Genomic DNA, 16,006 nt, shown 5'->3' on the forward strand with positions numbered 1-16,006 from the left:
GAAAATATTCTCAATTGTACCAGGAGGGCTGTGGATTCTCCATCCTTGCCAGTTGTTTCAAGGTCAGCTGACCTAGGCTTTGAGCAATTTGATTAGTTTTGGTTAGCTCTGCTTGCTGTTAACATAGTTTAATCAATGATCTTAATTGGGATCTCAGTGAGGACACATTTAAAAAACTGTACATTTAATGTACATTTATTCTTACATTTAAGCAGGTGAGTTCTTTTGTTTCTTCTTACTTAGAAACATTTAATACAGATATTTACTTATATATATAATAATATATTTATAGTTTATCTCTTTCTTAATGTCTAATTTGTGAAACATTGTAGTTGGATGGAAAGTGGAATCTTGTTGAAGTATCCAAAAAGACAGTCTGAAAGAACATTTTGTCATTAAATCAAGCTTTGCTCTGTGGATTACTTTTGCCAATTACTTGTTTTATATATGGCAACAGATTGGCAAGTACGTGCAGCTTGCATTTTAACATATATTATTGAAAACATTTATATTAAAAGGAAATCACTTACTTGAACAGGAAAATCATAGAATTATAGAATGGATTAGGTTGAAAGGGAACTTTAATGATCATCCAGTTCTAACTCCCTTGCCACTGGCAGGGTTGCCTCCCACTGGATCAGAGCCCCATCCAACCTGACCTTGAATGCCTCCAAAGATGGGGCATCCACAACTTCTTTGGACAACCTATTCCAGTGCTTCACCACCCTCTGAGTAAAAATTTTCCTCCTAACTTCTAACTTAAATCTCCCCTCTTTTAGTTTAAAGCCATTCTCCTTTGTCCTATCACTATTAGACTGTGTAAAAAGTCAGTCTACTTCCTGCTTATAAGCTCCCTTTAAGTACTGGAAGGATGCAATGAGATCTCCTCAGAGTCTTCTCCAAGCTAAACAAGACCAGTTCCTTCATACTTTCTTCATAAGTGGTACTTCAGCCCTTTGATCTGCTGGCAGAAATACACTGCAAATACAAAAGAGCTCATGAGTCAAAGCCTAACTCTACACAGGTTCAGGCCTGTGCAGATGAGAGCGCCATTTATAGTCACTCAGGCTGAGGTTGTTTTTATTCTAACAGTGTGAAATAAGGATTCAGTAGTGCTAACCAGAAAGAAATATTGATTCTAGGGGATAGAATTGTGCAAGAATGTGCACTGTGTGCTTCAGTCGTGAAGAGTGATGGGATGCTATTAGATGCAGTTTAATGGGCAACTTGGGTCACTGCCATTTTTGTTCTAGAAATACTATCTAAATGTAGTTCTCTTGGACAAGAATGGACACTGCTCAAAGTCCTCCATGCATCGAATTCTCCTTCTTTGTAACTGAAATATGTGCAGTTAGCATCTGATGAATCTACATGAAAGCCAAATAAAGATAATTTTTCTGATCTTCTTGATCTAGATGTATACTATTTAACATAGTAAATCTTTCAGTTCTCCATATTTCTGAGTTAAATGTCACTAGAAAGCAGATTCTTTGCTTATAAAGTGATGTATCACAGTTCTTTACTTACCATTTTACCACCATACCACCTTACCATTTTACTTGGAGACAGTAATTCTTTACCAGTAAGTCATGGCACATGATTGGTTGGAAGACATATCTTCAACACACATCTCAAGTTATCATTGTGCTCTCCAACTATGAACTGTCAGAAAAATGTAGCACAACCATCCATGGGAAATAAAAAATAAAAAAAAAAGCTGAGGATAATTTTCTTTATCTGAAAAAAAAATAATGAGCTCCTGGAAAGACCTGTGATTCATGAGTGAAGCAGGTAGCAGCTCAGGAATGAGCTAGCAGGGAGTAAAGAGGTCCAAATGGCAGATTTGGGCTGGAATCAAGTCTACCCACAAAGCTGGAGGAAATACAGCTAGACACAAATAAACTCAGACGCATGAGATTTGCCAAGAAAAACAGAAAATAACCTTTCTTTTAATGTTTTGTGTGTATTATATGGACTCAAGCATTAGAACAGTGTTCTCCTGGGGAGGAGCACCTCTTCCTATCCTTGCTGAAAGCAAGCAACAGAAAGATTTCTAACTATTCCCCAGATTGTATGAATATTTCTATATACTGTACAGTAGATATGTTATGCAGTTATATATCTATATATCTATATATCTATATATCAGCTTATATTCAACTCTAAATACAGGGTGGAGACTTGCCCTAGTCCAATTTCCAAGAGCTCCTTCTAACTTCTCATTTCCATCCTACAGGGGGGCAGGACATGAGGAGGGGGCTTCATAGGCATCCCAGCATAGAAATCAGTGACTGCAAGTTACTCGATCAGTTTTGAGATAAAGTTCTTGGTGCCCTTCTCTCCACATAGATGTGTAATCAGTATAATTTCCTCATCCATCCCTAATCTCTTGAGCCTGGAGTACTCAAGAGGAACATCATCCTCTGTGTACAAGGGCTATGCCCTTTTGTATGTATATGCAGGCACTGCATAATTTGAAATTCTTTGTCCTGTAAAATTTATTAACCGTTAGAGATTTGGCTCATTTAGCCAATTTTGACCTTATATAGAGCAAACATGTCTCTGCAGGATGTCCTTCCGTACATGGAGGATGTAATGCAGCTTCTGTCTGTGTACAGCAGAAATCCAAGTATTGTGGAGAGGCTCTCATCAGTTTTCTGAGAATTCTAACTCTGCACAGCAAACTTATATATTGTGTTACTCTGGTTGTTCAGCAGACCGCTGTTCCTGCCAGGCTGAATGGTACTCAGTTCAGTAGCAGAGTATATTGTGTTGTGAGCATGAATACATGCTGTAGCAAACTATGAGTTAGAGATAGGAACAGTGCCCAGAGTTCCTCACTGATCTGCTGCATTAAGATAGATGCTGAGATAAAGTGCTCCACAGAACAGTTAGGCATGCCACCAAAAGTCACAAAGAGTGATTAAGACTCTTCAGACAGCTCTTCACCACTTCCCTTATCCAATCTCAGAACACTGACCATACACCTGGAAATGTTTTCTGTGCATCTGAAAAGTGAGGTTCTCTAGCAGCCAACAGACATCCAGTGCTACCAGAGTGAATTATTTTCCCAAGGTTGGCCTGTTTCTATGCTCATACCTAGAGATGTATCCACCTCCCCACCAGCACCCAGTTCTGTGCAATACAGCACACAGACAACCTGCAGGAAAACCCAAGGATCCCAGATAATGATTCCTCTACCACATCTCATTCCAGTTTGATTCCTTTCTGTGCAGAAGACACCAGGTCAGGAGGTAGGAACTCAAGTGGAGATAGTGAAAGTGGACTCAGCAGCTGGTGAATATAGACGAAACTAGATCAAACAAGTCATCAGGAGCTAATTCATGGTCTCTTGCCCTGTCCTTCACCACACAAGAAGCAAGTCCCCAGTTCTTTAAGGACACACATGTTTTTGGGGCTCTCTTGGGCTTAGGAACAGATGTATTCATACTTCCTGCTTCCTGAAACTTGTCTGAAATGGGTATCAAGAGTTTTCTTCAGTGGAAAGGGAAGAGCAGAGCAGAGGAGAGAAAAGGAGAGATGAGGAGAGAGATCTCTCTTCTAGGGAACATAATCTTCTTGATAAAAGTATAATGCCATATTAAATCCAGAATTCTTCTTTTTGGTAGCATTTGTGTGAGGGAGACAATGGGCATGAAATGAAGAACTTCCCAGAGGTAGTTACAAATCATCTGCTGCCATACAATGAGGTTTGCCTTGGGTGGAAGACAGCTCACCTCCCAGTTCTGTCACCTCTCTGAATCCAGCAGACACAGAGCAAACTCAGTAGCCATGGAGGACTGGAGAGGAACAGTATGACTAAGAGTATCAGAACTCATACTCGTACCATGCAAGAAGCCTAGGCCAGGGCATAAAGCCTTGTGCATACAGTCTTGCATTCCTCCACATGAGACACAGCTTACGGCATTTCTACCATTGGAGAGGACACCCCATCTCCATTCATGTTTCTCTGCAGAGACAATACACAGATATAAGGACCTCTGGGAAACAAGCCTGCCAAACAGAAACTGAGAGAAAAGGGGAGCATCCCACATCCTCAGCAACAGATTTAGAAAACAGTTGCAGCTACCATGACAGATAGGGAACTCTGTGCGCTGCAGCACTTGAAGAAGAGGATGTGGGAGAAGACAGAGAAGCAAGAAAATGGTGGGGGAATCACAACAAGAAAGAAGGACTTGTCTTGGGCTGTGGGCAGGGGATAATGATTTCTCTTCTCTCTCTTCTTTTTTCTCTTCTACTTCTGGTAGCTCACAGAGCATCAGGCCTCCTGTGCTGCTGCTCCAGGATCTGTTTGCAAGGGAGATATGGGAGTTGCCCAGATCGGCGGAGACGTCGAGAAGGTAGGCCAGCCAGCTGGCGACAGATCTCATCTGAAAACAAAGCACATAAATACATGCTGACAGATAATCAAAACTTCCTTCAAACTTGTCACTACAGAAAATTTAGGAGTATATTCTTCACTGTGCCTGAAGAAACTGTTATAACTGCTGAATCCTCACATATAGGAGGCAAGTGAATAAAACCTTAGGCTTTTTTTCATTTTCTTCTGACTTTATTAATATATAATATATATAAAAATCATACATCTTTTGCTGCAACAGCAAAGACTACATAAGAAATCTAGATTTTTTTTTTTATTATTTATGAATAGAAATACTGAGAGTTACTCTTTAACCTCAAAGGAATATAAGTTTGAGTAAAGGCTTGTCTGGGGTTAGCAGAGCATGATGAAAACCAAGCAAATTCAAGGCACAATTAAGAGCTCTCAAAATTTTGGTAGTATAAAATCTGCCTCCCATGCTTTTCATGGCATGTGTACTGGATGCAAGCCTGCACTGCATTAGAGTTCCCCCAAAATTAGTCTAGGGAACATACTACATGTAGATTGGGACTGGGAAATGTTAGTTTGGAGACAGTATCAGATGGCTGCAATTATTCTTCTATTCCCTCCCCTACGCTATCTTGTACTGTAACTCACCTTGCATGACTTCATTTTCCTTGCAGACAATGCGAGAGCACACCTCTTTGTTTATTACGTACATGCGACGCACACTGTAAGATCACCAGGAGAATGCCAAGGACAACAGAGAAAAGCACAGGAATAAAAAGAAACAAAAAAGAGACAGGCAATAAACATAAACTCATGTTTATATTCATGATGAGGAGGCAAATCCTAAATCTTTTTGGAACGATCAGTCCAGAATAAGGCTATCATCAAAAGAATGGTAACCTTTGTCAAGTCTTCATGGTATGGCCAAGTGACTTATATGAGGATTACAATATAGGACACATAGTAGCTCCTTAGTGCTGCTCAGATAATAGATGTTATATTGTTTTAATTAAGAACTTTAAAGGGCAGCTCTGAGGGTAGGATTAATCTCACCAACTGGTCTCACCAACTTGAAGGAAGGTGTAGTTTCCAAAGGAAACAATTGTTGAACTGGATGTGCCATTTTTGGAGGGTTTTTAGGGCTTTTCTTGGAGACTGCAGTTTTCTTACCTGGTAACACAAAGGTAGCTGATACACTGCTTTACTGGTTTGTGAACGGAATACAGGCGTGTGCAAGGGAACTGTTCCTCACGACAATCTGAGAACACACGTAATACACAGAGGTTCAATCCAGCATCACTGGCAGTTGTATGCATTCCGGACGCATATTGTTTTACTAGGTACTGTTTTCCAGGCTTCTAGTGAAAGCTGCTAGCAACTATTTTCCATTCTCATGTAAGAGCTGGGAATGTCTTAGAGAAGAGAAAAATAAGGCAAATATTTCTGATCACCTTTCCTCATAAGATAAAAGTAAGGGAAAATGAAGTACAAAACAACCCTACTGGGAATCCTCAACACGGAAGGCATATTCTTTGAAGTGGACAGATACAAATAAACAAAACATAAATTATGGTTGCACATTTAACTTGTTTCTAATAGATCTATAGTCTTTCACTTTGGGATACAGACTTGGACAATCAAGCCCACTGACTGGGGTTAACTATAATGAGTTTTCTTGAATTTCCTTCTGACATACCACTTAACATGCCTGGTTTTGTGATCTGCCAATTTTTCCCACCCTGGGCAAGCCACCCAGTGAAAGATTTCCATTTCTACTACTACCATTATCTAGTACCCTTAATACAAGGAACAGGATGAAGTGAATTTTCCAGCAGGTCTGAGGAGACAAAGTTTGGTGCTCAGGCAGCACCCACCTGGAGAGGTAACAAGGTGGGTGAAAGTGAGTCAGTGAGAAGGTGCAGGCAGCAAACTTAAACATACCTGATGAAGCTGTTGTAGTTTCACTGTCAGACTGAACTGAAAGACAGAAAGGTAGCAAAATTAGTGTGGTTTCCTAGACATTGGCTTATTTAAAAAAAAAAAAAAAAAAAAAGTAAAGCTCTTTCAAAAGTCCTCTTTTGTAACTTCTGATGTGAAAAAAATTTCTTTGTTACTTGCACAAAGTAATAAAAAGTACAAACCCAGTGTGAATCTAGTGTCAGCTATTGAGCCAACAATGGTAAAAATCTGTCCAAGCTTTAGCATAAAGCATTACCACTATTGTTCAAAATCACACTGTAAAAGGCATCCTGAATTATAATTCAAAAGCTTGAGTACATGTCACAGTAATTGCCATCCATTTTGACAAGCAAAGAAGCTTGTGACTGGCTTTTACTAGCTGGACCAGCTGTTTTTTTAATGCCCATGACAAGAAAGCAAAAGGAGGTTGGTTTTATTGTTCCCTGTTATAAACCAATACACCTGTACCACAGTAAAACAGTACATTTTATTGTTTACCCAGTGACAAACTGGAAAGGGACTCAGACAACTTGCCAGATGCAAGTTTTCATCAGTGGTAATGGAAAACTCCTGCACAGTTCCAGTGTCAACCAGAAACACAGATAATATAAACGGACATCTACAAAAAGAGTCTCCTGGGTACTGGGGCTCCAGTTAGGGACTTTCAGGATTTCAGCCTCTTTGTTCCTCCCACAGTTCTGCCAATGGCTCATCACTACTGACCTGTAGACATAACACATGTTGTTCATACATTCATCAACAATCTGATTTTTCAGATTAACTGCAGGCTTCTGTGAATATGCTGGGTTTTCTACAGCTGATGGGATGCTGTAGGGCAGAGATGGATTCCATGGCACATCCTCTCTGCAGAGTTTCTTCTTGATCCTTCCACAGTATGTATTTTGAAAGAAAAGTTTTCTGTCAAGGCCTCATTTAGCCTTCTCAGGTTTAGAAGCAGGTTAGCCACAGTAATTTTGTTGTGGACACAGAGTGCATTTATCTATCCTACTACAGACCGTCCAGTCTCACAGACCGAATGTGAGATTCATGTATGTTGCAGTCACCTCACACCAGCCACCAGGAAGATCAAGAACTACGTGAACATCATACTATGCTTCCACTTTTCTCTGCCTGTGTTTTCCCAGTGTTTTCTGCTTAACCCATGATATTCTAGACACTGATTCCCCTGGGGCAATCCCCACAGCAAGACATGGCTCTCATATTTGCATGATGTAAGCCATAGCTGTCCAACCTTTTGGCTTGCCTGAACTGCACTGAGTGAAGATAAATTGTCTTAGGCTGCATATACATAGGTTGCTCTGAAAGTAATACCTCCTATTTATTTCCATGGAAACTACAACAGATACAATGAGAACAGTAATTCTGCTTGATAGAGCAAATTCCTAGCAACAAAACAGTATTTTTCCAACATAGTTACTACCATTATGCAATGCTATGCATTTTCACCTGTGATGAACAAGAGGATGCATGCCAGGCTTGTTAAAATCTGCACCAGTGGAGGTGACCCACTGTCACCATTGCTGAAATGCACTACTGTGCTCACATCTAGAGACATCACTGGTCTCTAGAAATGTTCAGTGTCAAAGAAAATCAGTTTGTTGTTGTTGTTGTTGTTGTTTCTTTCTTTGTTTTGCATGGAGAAATTCAGTGACATACTCCTGCTTCTTAAGTACTTCAGTGTCAGACACTATTTTGTCAGACTGCCCCTCTGCTGCCATCTGTCGCACATCAACAAAAAGTAACAGCATATTGGTGGGAAGGTTCAACCTCTACTGTCATACCACCAACATCCACCTCTGATGTCACGGGACAACATAATAAAACAGCAGGCATTACATTCAGAACAGCCCTTGTAAAATATATGCTATTGGGAGAGAAACAAAAACATGAAGCTAGTGGGATATTTGACCATATTTTTGTGAAACTAATGCATCAATCTGGCTTGATGGCACTGGTTGCAATTCTTTGTGAGTTATCACTGTACTCATCAGAGATTTTTAAGTATGTTTTACTCTTCCTGTTCCTCATCCTTGACAGTAGTTGCTCACAAATGTGCATACTGCCAAAAGCAATGACATGAGTAAGGCATGACTGTGAGCAAGGGATATTTTTCTCTGTTAGGAGAGGTCTTATAAAAGTCTAATAAACAGATATGATCATTTTTTCCAGTTGAATATTTGATTGAAACTCTATACATTCTATTTGAAAGTTTGCAGGTGATGTATTTATGTTGACTGAAAATGGAGTCACAAACATAAACTGGTGATTTTTTTGGCAATCTTGAAGCCTGCTCTTAAATTCCTGTATCAAAACAGAAAGCATGGCTGTGTATTTTTCGCTGTTCACAGGACTGTGTTTAGCCAGTGTATCAAAATGCAGAAAATTATTTGCAAGAACTTGAGTCAGCCCTGAACTGCACCCCCCCCGTGCCCTAATTTCAGCACAGACAGTGCCAATCACGTACCGATGTTTGATTGTTGAGAGCGACGAGTGCGCACCCGGCCACTCGACGGGGAAGAGCCGCCACCAGGGGGCGGGCCACAATGCGAGCCGTGCCGGGCCGGGCTTGGACCTGCCTGAGTAAGTGCTCATCTGGAGTGCCCCCCATTTCCCGTATTTTTCACCTATATTTTGCCACTTCCCAGTGGCACTCCCCACCCACATTAGCTGCAGGTGCGGCAGGGAGGACAGGTGAACCTGTGGCCAATTTCTCTCCCTTGTCACTTAGTCTCTGCTTACTTCCCCTGGAACTTCCTCTGGAAGCTCAGGCTGTGTAAGCTTCAGATTTCATGGCTTCCTGCAGGGCAATCAACTTCAGACAGTTTTGAGTACACCAGATGAAGCCAGCAATTCCTTGGAGAACAAATCATTAGCTACCTTTATTCACTTCCCTGCATGGTGCACAGAAAAGACTCTCTGAGAACCATAAATTCTGGAAGAGCACTGCCAGATGTCAAAGGTGGGGAAGAGGGGTTTCTTAACATCTGGGGCAATATAAGTGAGAATAAAGGTGAACAGGGGGATAAAGAAGGCTGAAGTTGCTGAAAGGTAAGTACTTACCAGGGGTGCTGATGAGAGAGCTTGTGTGAACATCACCTGGAAAAGAGAATGTCACAGAATCACAAAATCATGGGGGTTGGAAGGAACCTTTGGAGGACTTCATTATAGTAGATAACATCCAGGTGGATTTTGAATATCTCCAGAGAAGGAAACTCCTCAACCACTCTGGGCATCTTGTTCAAGGGCTCTATAAACCTTATAGTGGATAAGTTTTTCCTCATGTCCATATGGAATTTTCTATGTTCTAGATTGTTCCCACTGCCTCTTGTGCTGTCACTGTGCAACACTGAAAAGAGCCTGACCTCATTCACTTGACTCCCACCCATTCGATATTTATAAGCATTGATAAGATCTGCCCTCAGTCTTCTCCAGGCTGAGCAGGCCCAGGTCTCCCCCCCTTTCCTCCTAAGGGAGATTCTCCAGTCCTGTAATGATGTTTATAGTCTTCCACTGGACTGTCTCTTTAAGTTCCCTGTCTTGAACTGAATTGCCCAGAATAGGACACAATACTCTAAATGTGGCCTTACCAGAGCAGAGCAGAGGGCAAGGATCACCTCCTTCAGTCTACTGGCCACATTCCTTTTAATGAACCCTGGGATATCACTGACCTTGGCCACAAGGGTACCCTGGGTCATGGTCAACTTGTTGTCCACCAGGACACCTAGGTCCTTCTATGTCCTGAGAGAGTTTGTCTTTACTTTTGCTGTTCCTTACATGACAAGCTATAGCTAGCTTGAATTATCTTGGCTACTGTGGTAGGCTCAGGAGAAAGTGGGATTCAATCCAGTAGGTACATAAATGTAGTGAACTCATCCCATCCTTATCCATTGCTTTCCTCAGTGACTGAACTGGAATTGGAATGCTTAGTGTTCATGTTTGGCTGTAGATGTCCCTTGACATCTTGAACAAGGGAGTGGGAGTAGATAATCCTTAATGGTCCCTTCCAACTCAACCAGTTCCATGGGGGTTGCTTCAAAAGTAATGCTTACTATTTTATTTTGGTGGCCCAGAACACCACACGTAAACACTGATGGCATGGCAGTAAAAGTTGAACCTTCCATCAATCTTCTTCTATATTTTGTTGTTGTGTGGCAGATGGCAGCAGAAGGGCACTCCGGCAAAATAGCATCTGACATGGAAGTGTGTATGAAGCAAATGTGTGTAATTGAATCCTCAGTGTTGGAAGAAATTGCACCCACTGACATTCATTGATACTTGCTGAATGTTTCTGGAGAATGAACAGTGAATGCTAGCACAATGAGGCAGTAGGTGGTGTGTTTCAGAAGAGGTGGTGTGTTTCACATCAGACAATGATGTGAAAGACAAACCAATGTTCTTGACAGCAATGTGAATTTTTACGAGTGCAGCATGCAGGCTCCTGTTTATCACTGGTAAAAATGCATAGCTAATGGTGGAGACTATGTAGAAAAAGAGTGTTTTGTAGCTGAAAATTTTCTGTATCAAACAGTATTATTGCTCTCTTTGTATCTGTTGGAGTTTCTATGGCAATAAATAGGAGGCATTACTTTTGGAGTGAACTATGTATGATCCTATGATGTTACACTAAACCCTTACTGAACTCTGGTTTCATATTCTGATTTCTCAGATATGGCCACTGTAGGCATCATGATTGGAAGAAAAGTCTTCTAAAGCTAAGGCACTGATGGCTCCTGCAACAGTAGGACAGACAGCTGGAGTGTTCACTGCATGTTAGGAGCAAGGCGGCTCTAAAATCTAGACTGTAAGAATTCATCAGCAGATGAGTTTCTCTGAAAGGCAACAGATGGCAAACTGAGGTAGGTGTGATGGAGGGACAAAGTGTGAAGGAAAGGGGAGCTTGGCTGACACATTTTGGACTGGCCTCTGAATTGTTTTCCAAAATGTCTAAAAGCTTACTCAGTTGCTTCAGTTTGAAGAAAAGTCAGGCTCTTATGGTCCCTCTAAGTGCTGAAACATGATGCAAATATACATTTATTTTATGTTATTATGTCACAGAAATGGAAGAAATAAGGTACAAAGGGATGAAGCAATTTACCCCCAACAACACATTCAGCATAAAAATCAGTTAATATCCTTTTCCAGCAGTCTTGCAGCTAAAGTATATCACGCACCATTTTGCTCAGGATTTTCCTGAGCAGTGGTTAAGTTGCTCCTGCTTCTCACTGCTTAAGAAATGTGATCTTACAGCCCTTGCTGTAACTTCATGCAAACCCCAACATTACTTATAAAAAGCACATAACATTTAGCAGGTTATTTTAGAAGCCTTCCCTGAAAGACAAGTTACAGTGTCAGAGGCAATGAAACAAAGAACAGCATTTGCAACTAACCAGACTGTAGCTATATAGGACAATGAAGTCACATTAGCATTCTTTCATATATTAACATGCCAGTAATATTTACCAGTTACACTTTCCAGTTCTTGTCCGTTGACCACCCATGGAAACCAGCCTGCAAGGAGAGGAGAGTGAAGAAAGGAGAGGGATTTCTATAAGAAGTCTTCATGAAGTTTGTTAAGAGATGCTTGTTTATCCAGGAGACACCACCCACTGCTGAAGGGAGAAATGCTCTTTCTTCTGCCTTAACCCCCCCTGCTGGCTGGTTTTCTTCTTTAAAGGCATTCAGATACAGTGAATCCTTATTCTCCATCTGCTGCTTCCACCAGAATTGAAGTCTGGGCAGAGTAAGAGACTGTAATTACCTCCAAATTGACTTTGCACTTCTGCAACACTCCTTGATGTATTTTGGTAACAAATTGCTCCTTACCTCCCTGCTGAGGTTGGTCAAAATCTCTATCTGTTTTAGATAAAAAAAAAAAGAGGAATCCGACTCATAGAAATTGTTTGCTTGGGGTCACAAAAGTTGTGTACATTGGCACAGTAAGCAACAGATTGCATGCCTCTTTTAGCAAATAATTATCTGGTCCATCATCCTCCCTGAGTACTGAGCAGAGTAGAAGATCTTTTCCACACTCAGGGAGGCTTGGCTGTGTGTGCTGTGTGGCAGAGGAGGAATTGAAATGGACTGCTCATTTATCCAAACATAATGGGTGAAAGAGCTGCTTTCTCCAGGAGCCAGGAATATGAAAATATTTCCTGCTAGACACAGAGAGGGAAAATGTTTCCGTACTTAGAGATGGGTTGAAGGAAAGAGTTGGCAGGAAAAAGACAGTGATCTGGGGCACTGCAGGGATGTGTGCAGGACCAGCCCAAGACACAGTACATCCTGCTACATCTTATGGACTCAGCCTTTAGCTTTCTACTCTTAATAGGAGTACTGCATGAGTAAAGACCATCTGGTCTGGGGTTTTATTCTCAGCCCTTCCTCATTCCAAGAGCCATTACTTGCAGAATGCAGAAGAACTCTTGGGATTTCTATTCAATCATATTCTGTGGCATAAAAGGACTATTCTGTTCCACACCCAGCTGCCAGCAAGGGCTCAGCTGCTGGTTGTTGATCCAGGGAGAGCCAGATACATATCATTTACATACACAGGGTAGTGGAGTCCCATACTTTTCCAGTTCTGGTTAATTTCTTAATGGTAATAAGCATAGGCAAAAGATCTTCACTTTCTTGATAAAAAGCAAGGACTCGGGTTCTGACCTAAAAACAATTTTTAATTTTGAAATGACAGTTTTACTAGCCTTTCTTCCCCCTGCAAGATGACTAGAAAACTGGATCAATTCTAAAATGACAGGACATGAGTGAAGTAAAACCTCAGAGTACAAGGACAGGGGACAAAAGAGGTGAATTTCTAGACAGATTTTCAATTACTTCAATCTGTATTTGTTCCGGTAATCAATTCACATGCTTTATAAATGCTTGCATATTATTGTCCAGGTTGCAGTAAATTCACCCTTGAGGTCTGACAAAATTACAATCCTAACTCACCAATCTGTAGATGAACCAAAACTGAAAAAGACAATGAGAGACCAGATGGTGGTTACTGTTATTGTCCAAGTTAAAACAGAATTCCTAAAACAAAATACAGAAAAGTAAGAAATCCTCATTTAAGGTCTTCTTCTGTGCATCACAGACTTTTTACCTTCAGGAGCCAGCTCTTGGATGCCTCTCCTCCTAATTTAGTCATAAACTTAACATCCTCTTTGAGATAACTACTATGCATGCTTACAGGAAAAAAATTGTTATGGGAGCAAAACTGAACTCCAGTTAAATCCTTATGCAGTCATCAAAAACAAAGGAAGTGCATCTCCAGCCATCTCATACAGCATGAGAGGAGTACTGATGAGAGTAGATTGGAATGATCTGCTTTGGATGTAATAGGTGCAGTAATCGGTCTCTTACATGCAGTCATTCTGAGGTTAAACTTTTTCCACTCATTGGAGTTAATCTTTTGCTGTCTATTCTGAGAATTCTGAGTGTGCTGTCTCATGCTGATCTCTCTTTTTTTTTTTCTTCTTGAAATTTGATTGAATTTTTGCCAAAGATACACCAACAAAAGGATGAAGCAACAAAACAGAACAAAACCAAAATAAAGTGGAAGCTAGGTTTTCAAAACAGAAACACAAAGATGGACAAAATTTACTGGCAATGAGAAGACCTATCTAGAAGTGGGGGCACTCCAGCAGTAACCACTGGTGACATTAACTTTTTCACAATTACAACAGAATACATTTTGTGGAGTATTGGGAAATGCTCTGTAGATCATGCAGACACAGGTTGTCAGCTCTATGAAGTGCAGCACAATCTATAGCATAAAGCACTGCTAATTCTCTTTCTAAACTCCAGACCTGGGTGTTCTGCTTACTCAAACATTGCTATAGTGCAAGCTTTGGATCTCTGTCTCATGACTCCCACTATTCAATGGGGGGTTGAACCAGTCCCTAGTTCCTAAATTTTTCCTTATAGCCCTATATCTACCTTTTTCTTTCCTGTTCAGTCCTTCCCCCTTCACCATCCTTCTACATGTCTTTGTCTTTCTCCTTAGAGCTTTGCATTTTAGCCTATGCAGGACATTCCATGCAGCCAGGGTGGAGAAGAAACCCTCCCCTCGGAGTACAGACTCACCAGCTGGGGACAAGGAGAAAGCTAAGAGACACAGTGCTGTAAAGGTTGCAGAGGTCTTCATCCCTGTGGAGAAGAGGAGAAAGGGGTCAGAAAAAAAATTAAAATGTGAGCAGAGATATTCTCCCTTGTAGCCCAGAAATTTTGCTTGCTGCCTCCATTTCCCTCTAACAACTATTTGTTCTTTCTAGCTTCTCTCCCACTGTCTCCCTTCCAATCTGACCAGTTTTCCAGACATTTCTTAAACATTTTGGACTGAATGTAAAACTCCATCTGCCTTTTTTTCTCTTTTCACCTTGTTTCAGCTTCCATCCCTTTTCTTATCCAGATTGCTAAGCCCCCTCTGCATGCAACCCCAACATGCAAAGAATCTTCTTCCTCCCTTCTCTCCCACTTTAACAGTGTTTTAAGGGGAACTGAGAGAATACATAGGATTCCCATCACTTACTGCTGCCCTTGGTCTCCGCTTGTTTCAGCAGCAGATGCTCTGTCTTTCTCCTTTAGCAGTTCCCCCCACTTTGGCTATTGGGTAAATCAAATGCAACCACACCCAGAACATGCTCTACTTTTGATTGTCTTCAAAATACAATTTTGAGGGGGGGGGGGGGGGGAAAAAAAAAAGAAAGAAAGAAAGAAAGAAAAAGGAGAAGCCAGTGAGATGGTGGGATGTGGTGTCATCATGCAGCTGGAATGAGGGGGGGGGGGGGGTAGTGTGGAGCAGCAGCCCACACCCTCATTCCAGAGTTTATTATACTCCAAAGGAAAACTGCTCCTCCCATTCCCCTAGGATGGCCCAGCACCAGAGACGGATTCTTGTGCCGACGTTAAACATTCCCGTCTTGCTTTGTCCTCCAATGCACTGCTTTCGCTCTCCCTTCTCTCTTCTACACGAAGCCCCATTTTCCCACTTAGCTGTTCCCTCGATCCTCTTTTTTAACCGTTTCCCTGTCTCGTCTTTGTACACTGACAATATGCAGCCCACTCTATATTTTCCGAAACAACATGCTCGGCTCGCCACGGTGACACGATGGGTTCTAGTTTTCCCCCATGTTCCCCAGGACTGTAGTATTCCAGATAGACGGCCCTATCAGGCATGCGCTGCAAATGATGCTGGCCAGGAGAAATCCGAAACCGTTTAGCCAGAGGGACCAGAAGCCAGAGCGGCGGACGGGTCGGCGCACTTCGGCACGAGAACAGGGCGGATAGGGACGGAGGGACGGGTAGCTGGACGGGAAAGGATATTCCCACTGTGGCGAAGAGGGGTGCAGAATGACGGCGAGCACAGGGCGGCCCCGGCCGCGAGATAGGGGGCAGCGCTTGCACAGGCAAAGGCACAGTGCCACCATTCCCCCCGCCCTCCGCGCGCAGATATCTGCCTGGCCGTCAACCAAACAGCTGGCAGAAACAGTGATGACATCAATCGCCGCCCCGCGCCAGGGCGGGAGGAGTGTTCCTGTTCTCATTTCTCGGCAGTCGGACGGGGGCGGGAGTTGGGAATTGGATGGAGGTGCAGATGTGATGGGGACGGGGACGGGAGCAGAGAGAGAATGAAATGGTGAAAGGGATGGAGATGAGGATGGGGCGGCGATGAAG

General features: G+C 42.0%; 1 protein-coding gene and 1 long non-coding RNA gene across 4 annotated transcripts; one reads left to right on the forward strand and one right to left on the reverse strand.

Annotated features, from left to right (window-relative positions):
- Positions 1-492: 492 nt before the first annotated feature.
- MFAP5 (microfibril associated protein 5) lies at positions 493-15,791 on the reverse strand. 3 transcript variants are annotated; one of them, XM_090148522.1, is made up of 9 exons: positions 15,546-15,791; positions 14,862-14,989; positions 14,417-14,479; positions 11,792-11,839; positions 9,392-9,427; positions 6,293-6,328; positions 5,522-5,609; positions 5,000-5,073; positions 496-4,391 (listed from the first exon to the last, which is right to left on the reverse strand). In XM_090148522.1, the coding sequence occupies exons 3-9, from the start codon at positions 14,475-14,477 to the stop codon at positions 4,270-4,272; spliced, it is 465 nt and encodes a 154-aa protein (XP_090004648.1). In that variant the 5' UTR covers positions 14,478-14,479; positions 14,862-14,989; positions 15,546-15,791; the 3' UTR covers positions 496-4,269. The 3 variants fall into 3 exon arrangements, with proteins under 3 accessions (XP_090004645.1, XP_031467382.1, XP_090004648.1); XM_031611522.2 differs by lacking the exon at positions 15,546-15,791 and having other exon boundaries at positions 495-4,391; positions 14,862-14,911; XM_090148519.1 differs by lacking the exons at positions 9,392-9,427; positions 15,546-15,791 and having other exon boundaries at positions 493-4,391; positions 14,862-14,912.
- LOC149919758 (uncharacterized) lies at positions 9,599-14,486 on the forward strand. The gene is made up of 3 exons (XR_016470207.1): positions 9,599-9,778; positions 10,998-11,187; positions 14,337-14,486. It is a non-coding gene; the product is annotated as an uncharacterized LOC149919758 (long non-coding RNA).
- Positions 15,792-16,006: the final 215 nt, after the last annotated feature.

This window comes from Phasianus colchicus, chromosome 1, assembly GCF_987193195.1.
Source record: "Phasianus colchicus chromosome 1, bPhaCol1.hap1.1, whole genome shotgun sequence".
NCBI classification, from domain to species: domain Eukaryota; kingdom Metazoa; phylum Chordata; class Aves; order Galliformes; family Phasianidae; genus Phasianus; species Phasianus colchicus.